This window comes from Mirounga angustirostris, unplaced genomic scaffold (assembly GCF_029215605.1).
Source record: "Mirounga angustirostris isolate CCGP_5_RB_7025 unplaced genomic scaffold, mMirAng1.0.hap1 SCAF_14, whole genome shotgun sequence".
NCBI lineage: Eukaryota > Metazoa > Chordata > Mammalia > Carnivora > Phocidae > Mirounga > Mirounga angustirostris.
This window is the reverse complement of record NW_026991722.1, coordinates 36,222,339-36,242,242: the sequence shown is the minus strand read 5'-3', so window position 1 is coordinate 36,242,242 and position 19,904 is coordinate 36,222,339. Positions and strand designations below refer to the sequence as shown.

The window sequence follows — 19,904 nt, the reverse complement described above, 5'->3', positions numbered from 1 at the left end:
CCCTCCACAGCAGGAACTGCAACTCCACCGTTTCATGTGATATTCCCACTTTGTGTGAGGGCTCCCCAGTAGGAGGAACTCATACATCCTGGCTTTATTTATTTATTTTTTAATTTAAAAAAATTTTTTTAAAAGATTTTATTTATTTATTTGACAGAGAGAGCGAGAGCAGGAACACAAGCAGGGGGAACGGGAGAGGGAGAAGCAGGCTTCCTGCTGAGCAGGGAGCCCGATGTGGGACTCGATCCCAGGACCCCAGGATCATGAGCTGAGCCGAAGGCAGACGCTTAATGACTGAGCCACCCAGGCGCCCCACATCCTGGCTTTATTACGGAGAATTTAGTTTCTTCCCATCCACATTGAGGCCAAGTGACTGGAGTTTTATTTTTTACTTGATTTAAAGTGAGGAAATCTTTGAAAAACACACTTATGTTTACATTTACTTAGAAAAAGAGTCCTTATTTTATCTGCTGTTCTTTGGTAATGTCAATTTTTTATAGCCTCATCTTTCATAGCGTTTTAACTATGTATTTAACGACCTTTTTTTTTTTTTTTTTACAAATTGATGTATAAGTGACATATTAGTTTTAAGTGTACAACATCATGATTTGATATTTGTATATATTGAGAAATGATCACCACAGTAAGTCTGATTAATGTCCCTGAGCATACGTAGTTACAGAATTTTTTTTCCTTGTGATGAGAACTTTTAAGATCTACTGTCTTAGCAACTTTCAATTATGCAATAATTACATGCCCTTTTACTTTGTTCTCTACTGGCTTCATGAATTTGGTTTTACTGTTGAATTCTCAAACAAAATGTAAGATGCTTGAAGTGACAAACATACCCTTAAATCTTTGTGCAGTAGCCATGATGCTGGGCTCATAGCTCTTATATTTTCTTACTCAGTTGGGTTAACAACTTTTTGGATTAATCTTCTGGTTGACTTGGTGAAATGTTTTTTATGTTGTTCTTTTCACCACTACTTCTATCATAAATGATATAGGATGGAGGGAAGGACTCTCAGTCATTCTTTGCTAAGTAACCATTTAATAGAACATTTTAGAGTGTTAATTTTACTCCTATAGACATTTATTGAGCACTTTCAATGTATTTGTTCAGGGTGTGGAAAGTAGAAGCCTGGGTTCTTTACCCAGTGCTTAGAATCCAGCATTGGTGATAATCATAACATGTGATAGAATATTTACAGTAAGGCCTCTTTTTATCCTTCCAGTACCAATATTAGCATGTGGCGGTGATGATTGCAAAATTCACTTATTCGTTCAAAGAGACGACCAGGTAATTAATGATTTCATAGAATTATGTTCTGCTTAATTACATATCATAATACTATTTCCAGATGGTAGAATTTTAAGCAATATTCTGATCTAAACCAAAATAGTCCAATAGGAGAATCTTTTTTGACATCCTCTCTTAGACAATTTTCCACTTTGTTTGAACACCAAGTAAGTGCTGTCTTGGCCACCTAGTCCAGAGTTGTTAGGTAGGAAACAGGTCGTTGGATGGGGGAAGGACAGGAGGAATGTTGTAGTAGTGGATTTTTTTTTTTTTTTTTTTTTTGTAGATTTTAAATAAACTATATCTATGGTGAAATTTCCCTGGTAGTGTTTATTTGTCCTTCTGAGCTTTACCTACACGTTGAGTGGTTAAATTACAGGAGGGAAGTTCCAGAAAAGATGTAGTTTAACTTTAGGTTTATTTATTTAATAATAGAGATGCTTGTTTCTTTGCATTCTATAAGAAAGTTTAAAATGGTTGTGAATGTCCAACCACCCAACTTTTCTCTATAGAACAGCACATGTCATTTTATCCTGTAAACATTTAGAGTATTTATTTGTCTATAGATACTATATTACCTACTCACATGAGTTAGATGATTATAAGATTTTTATTCCCAAATGAGAGCTCTATCTTATGTCTGACCAGAGTGTTCCCAATTTAAAACCAAACAAAAAACAGTGCATTAGGACTGCCTGTAACCCCAAATGAAATCACTGATACACATGAAAATATTAAATTCTTACATCAAGCCCGGTGATTTTTGTTATCTTACTAGTTTCAGAAAGTGCTTTTGCTCTGTGGACACGAGGATTGGATAAGAGGCGTGGAATGGGCAACCTTTGGTCAGTATGAAATCTTGCTGAAGTACATATGATGGGGCAAGTGTGTGGAACTTCCAGGAAAGCAGCCTCTTATGTGTTCATTTAATGTTTTCTTTTTATGTAACAGTTTTCTATTGTTTCTATTAGAAAAGAGAATTCTTACCCCTTTGTTAACTATTAATTGGGGTGGTAGAGGATGAAACTAGTTGATGTTTTAAAGAGGACACTAGCTATTACACGTGAAGACATTCTTGAATTCTTTGTAGAATTTTGTGGACTGTGTATAAGAATGCTGCACATTGTAACCATTTATTAGCGTTGTATGTATATTTGCCAATGTTACTAAAAAAGAATATAGGTTAAATGAATGAAGGGTAGGGAAACAAAGTCTCATTTTTCCAGGAAATCTAGAGATCAGCATATTGTAGAGGAGAAAGTCCTATACCTAAATTTAAGAATATAATGTTTAAAAGATAATAACATTTTTTGTTTTATTAGGTAGAGATCTTTTCCTAGCAAGCTGTTCACAAGATTGCCTGATACGAATATGGAGGCTATATATAAAATCAACATCTTTAGAAACTCAAGACGATGATAATATAAAACTGAAGGAAAATACTTTTACAATAGAAAAAGAAAGTGAGTAATAATGAAAATATTTGATGTAGCAGCTTCCTAGTTCATTCATTTATCTGTTTCACTATACACCTACGTGAAGGTTAGTTTTTCAGAAGTATCTGTTGCCTACCTGAAACTGATACTATGCATTTTTTTAATAAAGGTTATATTTGAGGATAAGTTATTTTTCATATATGAAACTTACTTTTTCTAACCATATTAGTAAGATTTTTAAAAATTGCTGAAAATGTCCAATGTTTTCTCAGTAAATTAATTTATAAAATGATGCCAAATTTGCAGCTTTAGCATAGGAAGATCTAAAGGAATAAAGAGAATTATCCATACCTTTACTTAAATAAGAGACAAGCCAAAGCACTACACTTGAGTGGTATATGTAATTCTGATTTTCTTACTGTCTGGAATCAGAACAGTACCTCTGCATGGTAGATCCTGCTGGAATGTTGTATTTGAAGGAAATACTTTTGAGTGTTCACCTAAATTATAAAGTTAGCCCTCAGTGAGCATTGTTCACCTAGGAATACTCTTCTTTCTTATTACTTTAATTGGTTTTAAAGCCGACTAGAGTTGAGATTTTGGTAACATAGTTTTATAGGGAGAACCAGGAAATCTTTAACCAGCATGTTATGAGTAGCTAGTTATTCCCAAATACGAAATTTTTGTGACATTTTTATTATTTTATTTGAAAGGTTACGATACTGATTTGATCTCTATTTCTACATTTTTTTTTAAAAGATTTTATTTATTTGACAGAGAGAGACACAGCGAGAGAGGGAACACAAGCAGGGGGAGTGGGAGAGGGAGAAGCAGGCTTCCCGCCAAGCAGGGAGCCCGACGCGGGGCTTGATCCCAGGACCCTGGGATCGTGACCTGAGCCGAAGGCAGATGTTTAACGACTGAGCCGCCCAGGAGCCCCTATTTCCACATTTATCTTGTTTTTTTTAAAAAATGGTATTTAGGCTATTGCATGTTGATAATGAGTGCGGATAGGAGGCTTCAAGGAGCCTGACATGTCTGGCTTTGCTTTTTAATTGGAATATAACAGTAGCTGTTCCAGAAAACTTTTAAAATTGAACATATTCCTTAGTATGTGTTTATGATTAGATAGAGAAAAATTTATATATCTTTAGGACTTTTTTCTCCGTAATTTTGAACAATGGATAAAATTATGTTCTGATTTTTGAAAGGGAGTATGTAATTGTACAACTTGGTTATGAAAATTCTTTTTAGAAGAGCTTTGAAAAAAGAAAATGTCATTGCTTTTGTTATAGGTATTAAAATAGCATTTGCAGTTACTCTGGAGACTGTGCTGGCTGGTCATGAAAACTGGGTAAATGCAGTTCATTGGCAGCCTTCATTCTACAAAGGTAGGAAAAAAAAACATACACATATCCCTCATTTCACTTAAATCTCACGTATAGAATTTTAAGCTGACCAAATGAAGTGGAGGGTTTTTTTGATTAAAAATCTCAAATAGGTACATCTGGCTGGCTCAGTCAGTAGAGCATGCAACTCTTGATCTCAGGGTTATAAATTTGGGCCCCATGTTGAGTGTAGAGATTACTTAAAGTCTTAAAAAAAAGTTAAAAAAAATAAATAAGAATTTCAAATATAAGACATTTTTAAGTTGGCAAAGTATAATACTGCAGCTGCTGGACATGTTCTGCTGGACACTCAATTCCATTGAAACTTACACTCCTGAGTGGGAAAAGTGTGACTGATGCTGTGATGCTGAAACCACCACACCCCTTTTAACTCTCTTTGAAAGGTTTCATCTAATCATTATGGGATTTAAGAGAAATTGACTTTTAAGCCAACTTCAATTTCACTGGAACCTTTACCCCCTACAAATAGAAAGTTGGTGTAATACTGGGATGCAACATTTATGAAAAAACAAGACTTTCTTCCTCTTTCTTTTGCCCTCAATCTTCATTTATGGAGTGATGGTTGCATGCTGAGGCTGGTGCTGCAGTGTAGAGCTGAACAAGGCACAAATCTCACATTCTTCCTCTAGCCCCTTCCCCAGGGCAAGAATAGAAAAGATCAATAATGAATACTCAGGTAATCAGTATTCATCTATTATTGATATTATGCCATATTTGTTGCAGTTAAAAAAGAAAAAAGATATTACTGGTATTGAGGGACCTCTGTGTATTCTTTCCTGAACTCTTTCCCCTCCATTCTTCCCTTAGGGCAACTACAGGACTGAATTTACTGCATATCATTCCCATGAGTGTTTTTTATACTTCTGCTACATCTTTACATAGCCACAAACAGTATTGCTTTACAGCTGTTAAAACTTGATATCAATATGTATTCTCTTAGAACTTGCCTTTTTAGTTAACATGTTTTGGAGATGTATCCATGTTGATTCATGTAGCTCTAATTTATTTTTATTGAAGAATAATATTCCATTGTCTAAATATACCACAAGTCATTCATCTAGTCTTCTAATGGTAGACCTCTGTGGTATTTCCAAAAATTTTGCTATTGTAATGCTGCAAGTGAATGTTCTTGCGGTACCCATGTCATGTTTTTCTAGTGCAGTATCCATGTCATGTTTTTCTAGTACAATCTAAAAACATAATGCTTGTTGGTCACTTTAAGGCATTAGCTTTTATTCTTTAGATGGTGTTCTTCAGCAGCCGATGCGATTGTTGTCTGCCTCAATGGATAAAACCATGATTCTCTGGGCTCCAGATGAAGAGTCAGGAGTTTGGCTAGAACAGGTAAAAATGTGAATATTTAAGGAACAGAAAATTGGGTTTGATAACCAATATTTAACCCCCAAGTTTATATTCCTGGAGCTGCAGCTGTTAACTCTTTATGTATGCTAAATAAGAGGGAATGTTACAATCTATGGACTCTCTGATTCCTACTGTGAAAAGCGTGGAATATTGATTATAAATTATTTTCTTTTATTGCATAGGTTCGAGTAGGTGAAGTAGGTGGAAATACTCTGGGATTTTATGATTGCCAGTTCAATGAAGATGGTTCCATGATCATCGCTCATGCTTTCCATGGTGCATTGCATCTTTGGAAACAGAATGCGGCGAACCCGGTAAGAGAAGCGTTTTTAAATAAAGCATTTGTAGGGGCGCCTGGGTGGCTCAGTCGGTTAAGCGTCTGCCTTCGGCTCGGGTCATGATCCCATCGGGCCCCACATCGGGCTTTCTGCTCGTCGGACAGCCTGCTTCTCCCTCTCCCTCTGCCTGCCTCTCTGCCTACTTGTACTCTCTATCTCTGTCAAATAAATAAATAAAATCTTTAGAAAAATAAATAAATAAAGCATTTGTAATCAAATAGAGTGAAATGAAACCTAGGTAAACTATGTTACATACTTATAATACTCTGCAGAAACATAGTAGAGGTGTTTAAGTTCAAATGACATCACTTCTTACTATGGATATTATACTGTAGTTATACTGAGTAAGGAACTTATGCTTTTCTTAGATTAAAAGTATTCATTTGTCCAGCATTGTTGAGGTTTTGAAATTTGCACATAGGTAAACTTTCTACATAAGTGAACTTTAAGCTGTATAAATTTTAAGCTCTGCCTTTAAGTTCTATAAATTTTTTTGATGGGAGTGTTTCCTAAAATGTTTACTTTCCCTGTCTTCTTAAAGGAGATAATGTAATTTGGTCTTTCCTTGGACAGTTGGGTACTCCATAGGTAATTACTGATGAATGACTGACAAAAGGGCAGTAGGACTACCTGTTATTTTGTGAGGGAATATATTAATGCTCTCAGGGCTGTTCATAAGTGTAATTTTAAATGGTCCTCTAAATACTGGGTTCTTCTACATCTTTTTTTGTAGTTGTTAATCTCTTATCTTCCTGTAGTCATGTAGCTGCCTCTCAACATTATTCCACTCTTACTTTCTAATTTGCTTTTGATCTGCTTCTTTGGGTTTGGGGAAATGAAATTGCAGGAACAGCAGCTAAGAGCACAGGCCTTGGAGTGAGGCCACCTGGTTCAGACCCTGGCCCCAGCATTTTCTAGCTCTGTGACCTCGAGGACATTGCCTAACCTCTGTCTCAGGTTCCTCCTCTGTGAAATGTGGATAGAAATAGCACCTACTCAAAGGGTTTCTGTGATGCTTCAGTGAGTTCATATTTGTACGGTATGAAAAACTGGGCCTGGTACATATGGGATAGTATATTCATGTATTTTAAATCAAGTAAATAAAGAAATAAGAGCATTGAGTGAAATGTGAGTCAATAGATTCTGAATGTGCATCTCATGGCTTCCTTTATAAAGTAAAAATTCACGGCTTTGCATAACCTTTAGTTGGTGGGCTTTGTAATAGTTATGTTATATATAAGGATTTGACTTCTCAATGCATGGAATGATTTACTTTTTCCCTTATGTTTTCCATTTGGTGTTGACCTTCAAGATTGTTTCTATTAGTATGGAATCAGACCTATACATACAGAGAACAAACTGATGGTTTCCGGAGAGGAAAGAGGATGTAGGGTTGGGCCAAGTAGCTGAAGGGGAGTGGGAGGTACAGACTTCCAGTTACAGAATGAATAAGTCGTGGGAAGAAAAGATACAGCATAAGGAATATAGTCAGTGGTATTGTAATAGTGTTTATGGGGACAGGTGGTAACTACACTGGTGGGAGCATAGCATAATGTATAGATACGTTGAATCACTATATTGTACACCTGAAACTAATATAACATTGTGTGTCAACTGTACAAACATACCAAGAAACAAAAGGATTATTTCTACTATGAAATGAGCCAGGGAATCATCAGCTAAGGCCCTTTTTTTTTTTTTTTTGATTTTTTAATTCGAGAGAGTATGCGCATGTGCGTGGGTGGGGGAAGGGCAGAGGGAGAAAATCCCAGCAGACTCCTCGCTGAGCATGAAGCCCGATGTGGGGACTCAGTCCCACGACCCTGAGATCATGACCTGAACCAAAATCAAGAGTTGGGGGATGCTTAACTGACTGAGCCACTCAGGTGCCCCTAAGGCACTTTTAGATAAGATATATTTTAGGATAAATTTTGTTCTTAACTCAGAGTTAAGAGCCTTTGAGCCATATTTTAGCTTTAGTGTTTGAGAGCCTTCATAGAAAAAAAGCATCAGATGAGTAAAAAGAAACTCAAACCAGAAGATAGAATTCAAGGAACTTTATTTGTGCTTATAATTTGGCTTCAGATTTATAATAGCTGCTTACCAGGTATTTAAGGTGACTTTATACATTTTATTTTTTTAAAGAAGTTTTAGGTTCACAAAAAAATTGAGCAGAAAGTACAGAGTTCCCATTTACCCTCTGCCCCCACACATGCACAGCCTCCCATACCAGAGTGGCACATTTGTTACAATTGGGGCTGATTTTAAAAACAAATACTGTATGTTAGGACTATTACAGTGGAAAACTGTACTGAGAGTCCAAAAGTGCTGCTCTTTGTTCAGAACTTTTTGGGAACTCCCATTAGTGCTAACTTTAGAATCAATTTTTATGTCACAGAAGAAATTAGCACTTCTTAGTCACAACCTTTTAATTTTTTTGACTAGAAAATAATATAGCTTAGTTTAATCACTGACTGTATTCATCATACTTGGCTTTGAGTGACCTTTTAGCTATTTATACAAATTTACTTTTACTCTAAAGATTGTTTTACCACTACTTAGGTTGTTCAAAAGATGCTTGTAGATGAGACACATGACATTTTCTATATTTCATCGTCTCTTTGTTCGCATGGTTGCTGGTACGAGCTTCCTCAGGATGTGGGTATGCTGGGTTTGATTCATCCTCTGTTCTCTATATCTGTAGCTCCTTTTACTTGATAAAGAAAGCCATCGGGACTCCTGGGTGGTGCAGTTGGTGAAGCATCCGACTCTTGGTTTCGGCTCAGGTTGTGATCTCAGGGTGTGAGATCAAGCCCCGCGTTGGGCTCTGCGCTGAGTAGAGTCTGCTTGAGATTCTTTCTCCCTCTCCCTTTGCCCCTCCCGCTGGTGCACTCTCTTTCCCTCTCTGTCTCCCTAAAATAAATGAATCTTTAAAAAAAAAAAAACCAATCAGGCACATACTCAGAATCTACTGACTCATTTCACATAATACTCTTTATTATGTAGTTTAACAGAAAAATACATAATGCCTAGTATGGCATTGTTCTGGGTGCTTTACAAATAAAAATTCATTCAATTCTCATAACAACCGTACAAGCTTGGTAACTCTTTTACAGAAGAGTTCTTTGAGGCAGAGAAAAGTTAAATAGTGTTTGGCTTCTAGGAGGCATTCAGTAAATGCTGAACAGAGGGGAATTTCCCAGGGTTACTGCTTTAAAGGATGCAACACATATTTGAATGTTTAAGTTCTAATATGCTTGATTGGAAAACCTATCCTTTTATTTTAGGATTCTATTATTTTAAGATCTCATCTTGTTTTTTTAGCTTTTTACCTTGCTGGGGGAATGGGGGCATCAGTCTTTTCCATCATTAGCCCTGAGGGCAGAAGGCATTATCATGATTAGACTTAATTCTGAGTAGTAGTCATCTCTGATTATTTTGATGTGTAATGAGTATGTTCATTGCAGAGAGAGTGGACTCCAGAGATTGTTATTTCAGGACACTTTGATGGTGTCCAAGACCTAATGTGGGATCCAGAAGGAGAGTTTATCATCACTGTTGGTACTGACCAGACAACTCGACTTTTTGCTCCGTGGAAGAGAAAAGACCAATCACAGGTACAATGTCTTCCTACTTGACTGACATTTTTTTAAAAAACATCCTTTAGCATGTGAAAAGTGGGGCAACATTGTTAACCACTATGAAAATGCAAGTGAAAACAATGACACGGTGCCTCTGCACACTGTAGAGTGGCCCAAGTGAGAAGTACTGACAGTAAGGAGCGGAGCTAAGGATGCTGAGCGGCCGGGTTTTCATATGTTGCCAGTACGAGTGCAAAATGATACAGCAGTTAATGAAAACAGTTCGGTATTTTCTTAAAAACTTAGACATACGTATACTCTTTACATTTCAGACAATTTAAGTGTTAGTTGTTTTCAAAGTGTATTTACTTGCGTTCTACATAAAATTTCACTTATTCCTTGTAATTTTAGGTTTAATTCATTAGGAAACACTGTCAAGTCTGCAGTAAAAGCAAATTTCTAAAGTCATGTAGTATTAGGTAATAGTGATTGAGGGCAATTTTTGTTCAATAAACTTTTCAGTCTTGGACCTGAGCCCAAAAAATTACAACCGAACTTTACCACTGGCAAGCCATTGAACTGTGCTATGTGGTAGAGAAAGCCTGTATACTCAGCTTTAATTTCTGACAAAAATTCTTGGAACTGACTGTGGGTCAGTCCTTGAAAATGAGTGAAATCTGCCACTACTTCAGTAGCAGTGGTAGATTCAAATTATGGAGTTGAGGGCATTGGGAGCAACACTGCAGTCCATTAAAAAACAAAGCACGTGATTTGCAGTGCGTTTCTTTGGCTCTTTGTGATTTATTACCTGTACAGCTCAGCTGTTGTTTATTAGTCATTCCTTAAAAAAATGGATAAATTGGACTTCACCAAAATGTAAAATTTCTGCTTTTTGAAAGACACTGTCAGGAAAATGAGAAGACAGGTCACAAACTGGGAGAAAGTATTTACCAAGCACATCTCTAGTAAGGGATTGATATCCAGGGTATATAAAGAACATCTCAGAACTGAGTAATAGGAAAACAAACAATCCTGTAAAAAAATGGGCAAAAGATTTGAACAGATACTTCTCCAGAGAAGATACAAGGAAATAAGGACAGGAAAAGATTCTCAACCCCACCAGTCATTAGGGAAATACAAAGTAAAGCTACAGTGAGATACCATTACACACCTATCAAAATGACTAAAGTAAAAGAGTGTACCAAGTGTTGATGAAGGGGCAGGCCGCTGACACTCTTGTACCCTGCTGGTGGGATTGTGAAATGTATAACCTCTTTGGGAAATAGTTTGGCAGTTTCTTAAAAATTTAAATATGCATCTTTGATATCATGCAGCCATTTTACTTATAGGTAGTATTTACCCAAGAAAAATAGAAGCCCATGTCCGTGCAAAGACTTGTACAGAAATGTTCACAACTGCTTTTTCAGTAAAAGACAAAAAGTGGAAATAATCTAAATGTCTATCAGTACGTGAATGGATCAACAAGCTTATGTATATGTGTATATATACATGTATCTATATATATAGCTGTACAAGGGAATACTACTCAGTAACAAAAAGGATTGAATTATCACTAAACACAACACGGATGAATATGCTCTGTGGTCATATTTCCATAGCATAATAAATGATTTTGCATCTGATATTTTGCTTGTTGAAAAGAATTTGGTTTTCGAAATGTATGATCATTTTTTGTTTATCCTATTTTAATACCCAGGTGACTTGGCATGAAATTGCCAGGCCTCAGATACATGGATATGACCTGAAATGTTTGGCAATGATTAGTCGGTTTCAGTTTGTATCTGGAGCAGATGAAAAAGTTCTTCGAGTATTTTCTGCACCTCGGAATTTTGTGGAAAATTTTTGTGCCATTACGGGCCAATCACTGGATCTTGTGCTTTGTAATGTGAGTATTCCTCTAATGTTTCGACTAAATCCATGTACTTCATTTAAAAAATTTTTTTTGCTTAGGCCTGTAAATGGAGCTCATGGGTAAAAGGAAGTCAAATCATGTTATTATTGGTTTGACAAACTTTTGTGCACATTGTGACGTGCAATAATTTAAATGTTAAAACCAGAAATTTTTTTAAACACTGTAAAGAATAGCAGTGTTAAATCAAGGCAGGAATACCATGTATTATCACTGTGTTAGGTGCCTACAGTAAAACATTATATAATAGGTTATTTTTTTTTTTTTAAGATTTCATTTATTTATTAGAGAACGCACAAACAGGGGAGTGGCAGGGAGAGGGAGAAGCATGCTCCCTGCTGAGCAGAGAGCTGATGTGGGGCTCGATCCCAGGACCCTGGGATCATGACCTGAGCCGGAAGGCAGACATTTAGCTACCTGAGCCACTAAGGCACCCCTAGATAGGTCATATTTTCAAGGAGATTTCCATGTAGCTGTAGGTTAGAGGTAGGGAGCAGTGGAACCGAAGTACTTGGAATTACTGGATGAGACCAATGATTTATTTGGTGGCTAAAGATAATTTGATTGGTATAAATTGTGGGGTATAAGCAGATTATTGGCACTTCAAATGGCACTCTGTAAAAATTTTTTTAAATATTGAGTAATTTAAATATGTTTAATGAAAATACTGTGTGCTTTTTTAGGAAACAGTGGTGTTTGCATGGGCATCATTAGGCACGTGCTTGGGAGACTCTTGGAAGTAGAGCCCTGGGCATGCCATTTTCAGCCCACTTTTTGCTAGAAACCAGACGAGTGCTCTCTCTGTCACACTTTGAAACTCACAGAGCTGTTAGGGTTTGACAAGCTCGTGGATGAGAAGATAGCCGACTTTATGGATTGGGTGTAGAGGGTTGGGGGTTAACTGCAGCCTGTCTTTGCAGAGTGATTGCTTAGCATTCCATCTGTTGGTTTAAAAGAAAATGGAAGTGTAGGCAGATATCCACACAATGTGGTCTTTAAATTGTTCCTCTGCATTTATGAGCATGATATTTTTGTGTGCCTGAGGTAATAGTAACTTTTAGTGTTTGAAACATGTATCATACTTTTTATTCCAGCAAGACAGTGATCTTCCAGAAGGAGCTACTGTCCCTGCTTTGGGGTTATCAAATAAAGCTGTCTTTCAGGGTAAGGCTTTAAGTGTCCAAAAGTTTTGAACCCATAGTGGTTTTTAAGACCTAGTTACACACTTGGATAACATGTACCTCATGTTCATTACTGATTTTTTTAATAATTTTTTTAAGATTGGGGCTTCTGGGTGGCTCAGTCGTTAAGCGTCTGCCTTCGGCTCAGGTCATGATCCCAAGGTCCTGGGATCGAGCCCCGCATCGGGCTTCCTGCTCAGCGGGAAGCCTGCTTCTCCCTCTTTCACTCCACCTGCTTGTGTTCCCCCTCTCGCTGTCTCTCTTTGTCAAATAAATAAATAAAATAATTTTTTTAAGATTTATGTATTTATTTTAGAGAAGGGGGAGGGGCAGAGGGAGAAGGACAGAGAATCTCAAGCAGACTCCTTGCTGAGTGCAGAGCCCGAAGTATGGCTCGATCCCTACAGCCCAAGTCAATACCAAGAGTCGGCCGCTTAATCGACTGTGCCACCTAAATGCCTCCAATTTTTTTTTTTTAAATCACAATACATGCATCTGCTTCCTCCATCAGACATTTCATGCTAAGTACTCTGTCCATACGCAGACCCTGAAATTGGTGCGGCTTTCACAGAGTGTGTTTCATGGAGCACTGCCACTACACATGCTAATATGGCTAGCCTGAAGAATTTGTCTGATTGTTTTAAGTTTGGGAAACGTCAGGTCAAAGAAAAAGGAAGGAATCTTTATGGAATTGACTGGTGCTTCAAGGAGCACATTTGGTAAATACTGGAGTAGCGGAAATAGCCTTGGCTTTGGAGTCACGTTGATGCGTCTTTGAAGTACAGTCAGTAGTTTGAGGTGCCACTGCTTTCTGATGGTCTTAATATTGGGATGTGCATAGGACATATACATATGAGGACTGATTGATGATGTTGATGTGTTTCTTTTAAACTAGGAGATACAGCTTCTCAGCCTTCTGATGAAGAGGAACTGTTAACTAGCACTAGTTTCGAGTATCAACCAGTGGCCTTTCACCCCTCCATCCTTACAGGTAAGAAATGGTAAAAAAGTGGTTTAACAGAGTCATTAGTACACATAGTATGGTACCTGTTACTCTTGACCTAAATAAGTGCTATGGAATTCACTTATTTGCATGAAAATAGAAAAAATAATTGCAATGCTATACATTTATTGTAGAACCTCCCACTGAGGATCATCTTTTGCAGAATACTTTATGGCCTGAAGTTCAAAAACTGTAAGTTAAAGTTAAGCTCTTTGATCTGATTCTGTCATAACTTGTGATTTTTTTTTTTTCTCACCACAATTTGATTTTCTCGTTTGCTTTCCTTTTACCTACATTGTCCCCTCCCATCTAAAAATCTTTAGTGGCCTTCCTAAGGGGCAAGAAAAGCTTCACATAGATTTTTATATTACTATGCATTCTATTTACTGGATTTGTTTATTGGTCTTCATATTTAAAGTAGAGAGACATAACATATTTCTTTTACTTTTTCAAAAGGACTTCTAAGATTTATTATTCTGTTGTTTTTGTTTTTTTCCCTTTTATGGTTCTCCATCAAAACCTTTTCTGGATTTATTGTTTGTTGTACTGGGTGGCTGGGGGTGAAAACTCGTATTTTAATCTAATTGTTTGAATAAGTTGTATCACTTTTAGGAAGCTGGCATTTTCCCCAGTCTCTTTTTTTTTCCCTAAATGTTTGCCTAGACAGAAATGTAATGTCCCTAAAAGAATTGTATGTTAGAGAGATTGATGTTCTTTTCACATTTGAAAACTGCAGCCTGAGAATAGGTGCATATACTAATATAGGGATCATGCATTTTTTTTTCTTTTTAAATTTTAGATATGGACATGGTTATGAAATATTTTGTGTTGCTTGTAGCAATTCAAAGGCCCTGCTTGCCTCAGCATGTAAGGTAGGGAATTTTACTTTTTTATTCTATTTGTTCACATGTTACTTGAGTCATCAGACTCTTAAAAGTTGTGGTGATGGAGACGGAACACTCCGTGAAAGGTCACTGGGGCCTGCTTTTTTCTGAATCTTGTTTTCTCAGTCTTGTTTCCCTTCTGTCCCTTCATAAGCCTGCAACTGAGGGGCGCCTGGCTGGCTCAGTCAGTAGAGCATGTGACTCTTGATCTCAGGATTGTGAGTTCAAGCCCCACGTTGGGTGTAGAGCTTACTTAAAAATAGATAAAATTAAAAAAAAAAAAAAAAAAAAAAGCCTGCAGTTGGATTTTAAATCTGTTTCAGCCATATCCTTTTGTTCTTAAATACTTGGTTTGAGTTGATTTATTTAATCAGGTATTTTAAAATGACCTCAAAATGCGATAAATTGAAATAATTAGGAGTCCTGAAGACAAGGGGAATGAGAAGGTGAAACCCAGAGCGTGCTCCGTTCCATCTGACACTTTGTCCAGGAACAGATGTGGTACTGACCAGAGTGAATGGACTCCCTCAGCCCATGCCATGGTGAGGCAGGGTGGAGGCTGGCTTACTAGCATGCGGAATAGTGTTCTTCAAGCTTTTGCTTGGGGGAATGATCTCAAACTCACAATTCAGTGTTTATCCATATTCTGTGGAGTGAATATATATGGAGGATTGTCTGAAAGGTCTGAGACCCACATATTTCTCTACATTTTCTAAAATTTATTTACTCGTTTTAAGCTGATGACTTGAGCTGCCTATCTGGTTGGGCCCCCTCTGTCTCTGCTTTTACTGTGGCTTCTTGCCACTACCTGTATTGAGAGGCATCATAAGAAATATTGCTATGCCCCTCCTGCCTCATGTCCTTTGCTTGTTGTCCCCTCTGTGAGGATGGTACTGAGACTACTTCCTTTTGATACAGGGGCCTGTGGAAAAAATGGAGCTTAGTAGCAGGAATAGTCATGCTTCTCCTGAGCAGCTCATTTGTTTTTAGCTTTGGGAACTGTCAGTCATATAATTGGTTATTTTTCCTTTTCAAGTGGGCTTGCTTGTAGCAAGTGTGTGCAACTTTCTTGTTACTTGTGTACTTTTTCTGTGTATTTTATATTTTAATAAACAACAGAAAAGAGGTGTGGCTTGGAAAGTTTAAATCTGAAGGTTTACCTGAAGGTAGCCGGGTTTCTTGAATGGAGGATGCCAGCCACACATTCGGTTTTGATTGGTAAGGCAAATGATTGGATGTGTCTTCCTTTGAAACTAACTTTTTTTTTTTTTTTTTAAGATTTATTTATTTGAGGGAAAGAGAGAGCGAGAACAAGCAAGGGGAGTGGCAGAGGGAGAGGGAGAAAGCAGACTCTTTGCCTAGCAGGAGCCCTACATGGGGCTCGATCCCAGGACCCTGGGATCATGACCTGAGCTGAAGGTAGACGCTTAACTGACTGAGCCACCCAGGTGCCCGAAACTAACGTTTTTAACAACTTTATTTAAAGTTGTTAGCGTACTATAAGTTGCATGTTGAAGGTGAACAGTTTGATAAGTTTTAACATGTTTGTTTATACCTGTGAAATCACAACTATAATTAAGATAATGAACATAGCCATCAACCCCAGAAATTTCCTCTGCCCCTTGGTAAGTCCTCTTTCCTGTCCCTTCTTACCCTGTCCTGTCCCATCCCTAGGAAACCACTAATCTGCTTTCTGTCATGATAGAGTACTTGGCGTCTTCTAAAATTTATATAGATGGAATCCTACAGTATGCTTTTTTTTTTCTTTTTTGTGGTCCGGCTTCTTTTGTTCAGTACAAGAATTTGAGATTCATCCATGTTGTTGCATATATGAGCAGTTTATTCTTTTTTATTGCTGAATAGTTTTCCCTTTTATAGATATATTACAGTTTGTTGATCTGTTCATTTATATATTTTTTTAAGATTTTATTTATTTGAGAGCGAGCACACAAGCTGGGGGAGAGCCAGAGGGAGAAGCAAACTCCCTGCTGAGTAGGGAGTCCAAAGTGGGGCTCGTCCCCAACACCCTGAGATCATGACCTGAACCGAAGGCACATGTTTAACCCACGGAGTCACCCAGGTGCCCCTGATATATTCAGTTACTAATGGACATTTGAATTGTTTCCAGTGTTTGGCTTTAACCTATAAACCAGTTATGAATATTTGTATACAAGTCTACATACAGATACATGCTTTCATTTCTGTTGAATAAATACCTCTGAGTACAATTGCTAGATGTATGTTTATTTATTTAAAAAAATTGTTTATTTATTTTAGGGTGGGGGTAGCCAGCACAAGCAGGGCAAGGAAGAGAGGGAGAGGGACAGGCGCACTCTGCACTGAACACCAAGCCCAGTATGGGGCTTGATCCCAAGACCCTGAAGGCATGACCTGAGCTGAAATCAAGAGTCAGATGCTTGGAGGAAGGGGGAAAAGATGGCAGAGGAGTAGGGGGCCCTGTTCCAACTGGTCCCCAGAATTGAGCTGGATATCTACCAGACCACTCTGAGCACCTACGAAATCAGACTGAGATGTAAGAAGATCTGGATCTCTACAAACAGAATATCACAGGCGGTTGGTTTCGAGGTACAAAGCAGGGAGCCATGATTCCGCAGGCAGATATCGGAGGATAAACGGCAGCGGGAGGGTGCCTGGCTGTGGGATCCTACACCGCCAGTGAGCGATAGCCTCCTGTGCTGGGGACGGGCACAGACTCGCAGACCGGTAGCGGTGGGGCAAGGACTTTAGGGCAGCTCCCCAGACAGAAACCGGAGCAGCGGGGTCACGTGTGCGAGCTGGGAGCGGCTGGCGGTTTTAGAAGTACAAAGGGCAGAGACGTGCCCGACCTGGAGGCAGGACTGGGAGCACTGCAGAGGGGTGCACAACCCAGGACGCTGCAGTTTATAGCAGCACAGATAGAAATGGAGATAGTGTGGCCTGGAGAGCTCACTGAAGAACAGACTGCGATCTCTGCTCTGAGGCAGAGGGTTGGAAACGGTCTCTTCTGCTCTGACTCTCGGAAGAGACGCGGAAAGCCACCAGGGAAAGCCGCCAGAGAACAAAAGCCCCCCCAAAATGGTTCCCAATGAGCCCATACCCCGCCACAAGGGGGAAGGGCAACTGTGCCCAAACAGGGTTGCCCGAGTACCAGCGTGGCAGGCCCCTCCCCCAGAAGACAGGCTGGGAGAACAAGAGACCAGCAACCCTAAGGTCCCTAGAAAACAGGTGCATCTTACTTGGGCTCTGGTCAATAATTGACTCTATACATTCCCTCAACCGCCCCTCAACAGAATGACTAGGAGGAGGAACCCCCAAAACAGGAAAGACTCCGAGATTATGACTTATGCCGCAGATTTACAAATGGATGCAGATATAACCAAGATGTTGGAGATGGAATTCAGGCTAGCAATTGTGAAGACAACAGCTAGAATGGAGAAATCAATTAATGGCAACATAGAGTCTCTGAGGGCAGAAATGAAAGCTGAATTGGCAGAACTTAAAAATGCTATCAATGAGATCCAATCTAATCTAGATAATCTAACAGCTAGGGTAAGTGAGGCAGAAAAGCAAATTAGTGACCTGGAAGACAATTTAATAGATAAAAAGGGAAAAGAGGAGGCCAGGGAAAAACAATTCAGAATCCATGAAAATAGAATCAGAGAAATAAGTGATACCATGAAGCGTTCCAATGTCAGAATTACTGGAATACCGGAGGGAGTGGAGAGAGAGAGAGGACTAGAAGATATATTTGAGCAAATCGTAGCTGAGAACTTTCCTAATCTGGGGAATGAAACAAACATTTGTGTCCTAGAGGCAGAGAGGACCCCTCCCAAGATCAAGGAAAACAGGCCAACACCCCGGCATGTAATATTAAAACTCACAAATCTTAGAACCAAGGAAACCATCTTAAGGGCAGTTAGGGGGAAGAAATTCCTTACGTACAGAGGGAGGAACATCAGAATAACGTCAGACCTATCCACAGAGACCTGGCAAGCCAGAAAGGCCTGGCAAGACATATTCAGGGTACTAAACGAGAAGAACATGCAGCCAAGAATACTTTATCTGGCAAGGCTGTCATTTAGAATGGATGGAGAGATGCAGAGCTCCAAGACTGGCAGAAACTGAAAGAATATGGGACCATTAAGCCAGCCCTGCAAGAAATATTAAGGGGGGTTCTATAAAAGGAGAAAGACCCCAAGAGTGATATACAACAGAAATTTACAGGGATAGTCTATAAAAACAACGTCTTCACAGGCAACATGATGACCGTTCATATCTTTTCAATAATCATTGTCAATGTGAACAGCCTAAATCCTCCCATAAAACGGCACGGGGTTGCAGATTGGATAAGAAGACAGGACCCATCCATATGCTGTCTACAGGAGACTCATTTTGAACCTAAAGATACATCCAGACTGAAAGTGAAGGGATGGAGATCCATCTTCCATACCAGTGGACCTCAAAAGAAAGCTGGGGTAGCAATTCTTATATCAGACAAATTAGATTTTAAACTAAAGTCTGTAGTTAGAGACACAGAAGGACACTATATCATTTTTAAAGGGTCTATCCAACAAGAAGATCTAACAATTGTAAATATCTATGCCCCCAACATGGGAGCAGCCATCTACATAAGCCAACTGTTAACCAAAATAAAGAGTCATATTGATAACAGTACATTAATTGTAGACCTCAATACTCCACTCTCAGTAATAGATCATCTAAGCAGAAGATCAACAAAGAGACAAGAGCTTTGAATGACACACTGGACCAGATGGACCTCATAGATATATACAGATCCTTCCACCCTAAAACAACAGAATACTCATTCTTCTCAAGCGCACATGGAACTTTCTCCAGAATAGACCACATACTGGGTCACAAATCAGGTCTCAACCAATACCAAAAGACTGAGATTATTCACTGCATATTCTCAGACCACAGTGTTTTAAACCTGGAACTCAGTCACAAGAAAAAATTTGGAAGAAATTCAAACACTTGGAAGCTAAAGACCACTGTGTTCAAGAATGTTAGGGTCAACCAGGAAATCAAAGAAGAACTTAAACAATTCATGGAAACCAATGAGAACGAAAACACATCGGTCCAAAACCAATGGGATACTGCAAAGGCGGTCCTAAGGGGGAAATACATAGCCATCCAAGCCTCACTCAAAAAAAAAAGAAAAATCCCAAGTTCACTAATAACTCTACACCTTAAAGAACTAGAGAAAAAGCAACAAACGATGCCTAAGCCACACATTAGAAGAGAAATAATTAAGATTAGAGCAGAGATCAATGAATTAGAAACCAGAAACCCAGTAGATCAGATCAACAAAACTAGAAGTTGGTTCTTTGAAAGAATTAATAAGATCGATAAACCACTGGCCAGACTTACCCAAAAGAAAAGAGAAAGAACCCAAATTAATAAAATTATGAATGAAAGGGGAGAGATCACGACTAACACCAAGGAAATGAAACAATTAT

At 38.5% G+C, this 19,904-nt stretch overlaps 1 protein-coding gene across 5 annotated transcripts in view; it reads left to right on the top strand.

Annotated features, from left to right (window-relative positions):
- Positions 1 to 19,904, top strand: part of ELP2 (elongator acetyltransferase complex subunit 2) — a 57,189-nt gene that overhangs the window by 10,301 nt on the left and 26,984 nt on the right. For all 5 annotated transcript variants that reach the window (XM_064577742.1, XM_064577743.1, XM_045886822.3 and 2 more), the window contains 12 exons: positions 1,236 to 1,300; positions 2,079 to 2,145; positions 2,623 to 2,763; positions 4,032 to 4,127; positions 5,389 to 5,489; positions 5,690 to 5,821; positions 9,313 to 9,462; positions 11,144 to 11,332; positions 12,451 to 12,520; positions 13,433 to 13,528; positions 13,675 to 13,732; positions 14,340 to 14,412. In XM_064577742.1, the coding sequence (XP_064433812.1) occupies positions 1,236 to 1,300; positions 2,079 to 2,145; positions 2,623 to 2,763; positions 4,032 to 4,127; positions 5,389 to 5,489; positions 5,690 to 5,821; positions 9,313 to 9,462; positions 11,144 to 11,332; positions 12,451 to 12,520; positions 13,433 to 13,528; positions 13,675 to 13,732; positions 14,340 to 14,412 (1,238 nt within the window). The remainder of the gene's footprint in view (positions 1 to 1,235; positions 1,301 to 2,078; positions 2,146 to 2,622; positions 2,764 to 4,031; positions 4,128 to 5,388; positions 5,490 to 5,689; positions 5,822 to 9,312; positions 9,463 to 11,143; positions 11,333 to 12,450; positions 12,521 to 13,432; positions 13,529 to 13,674; positions 13,733 to 14,339; positions 14,413 to 19,904) is intronic.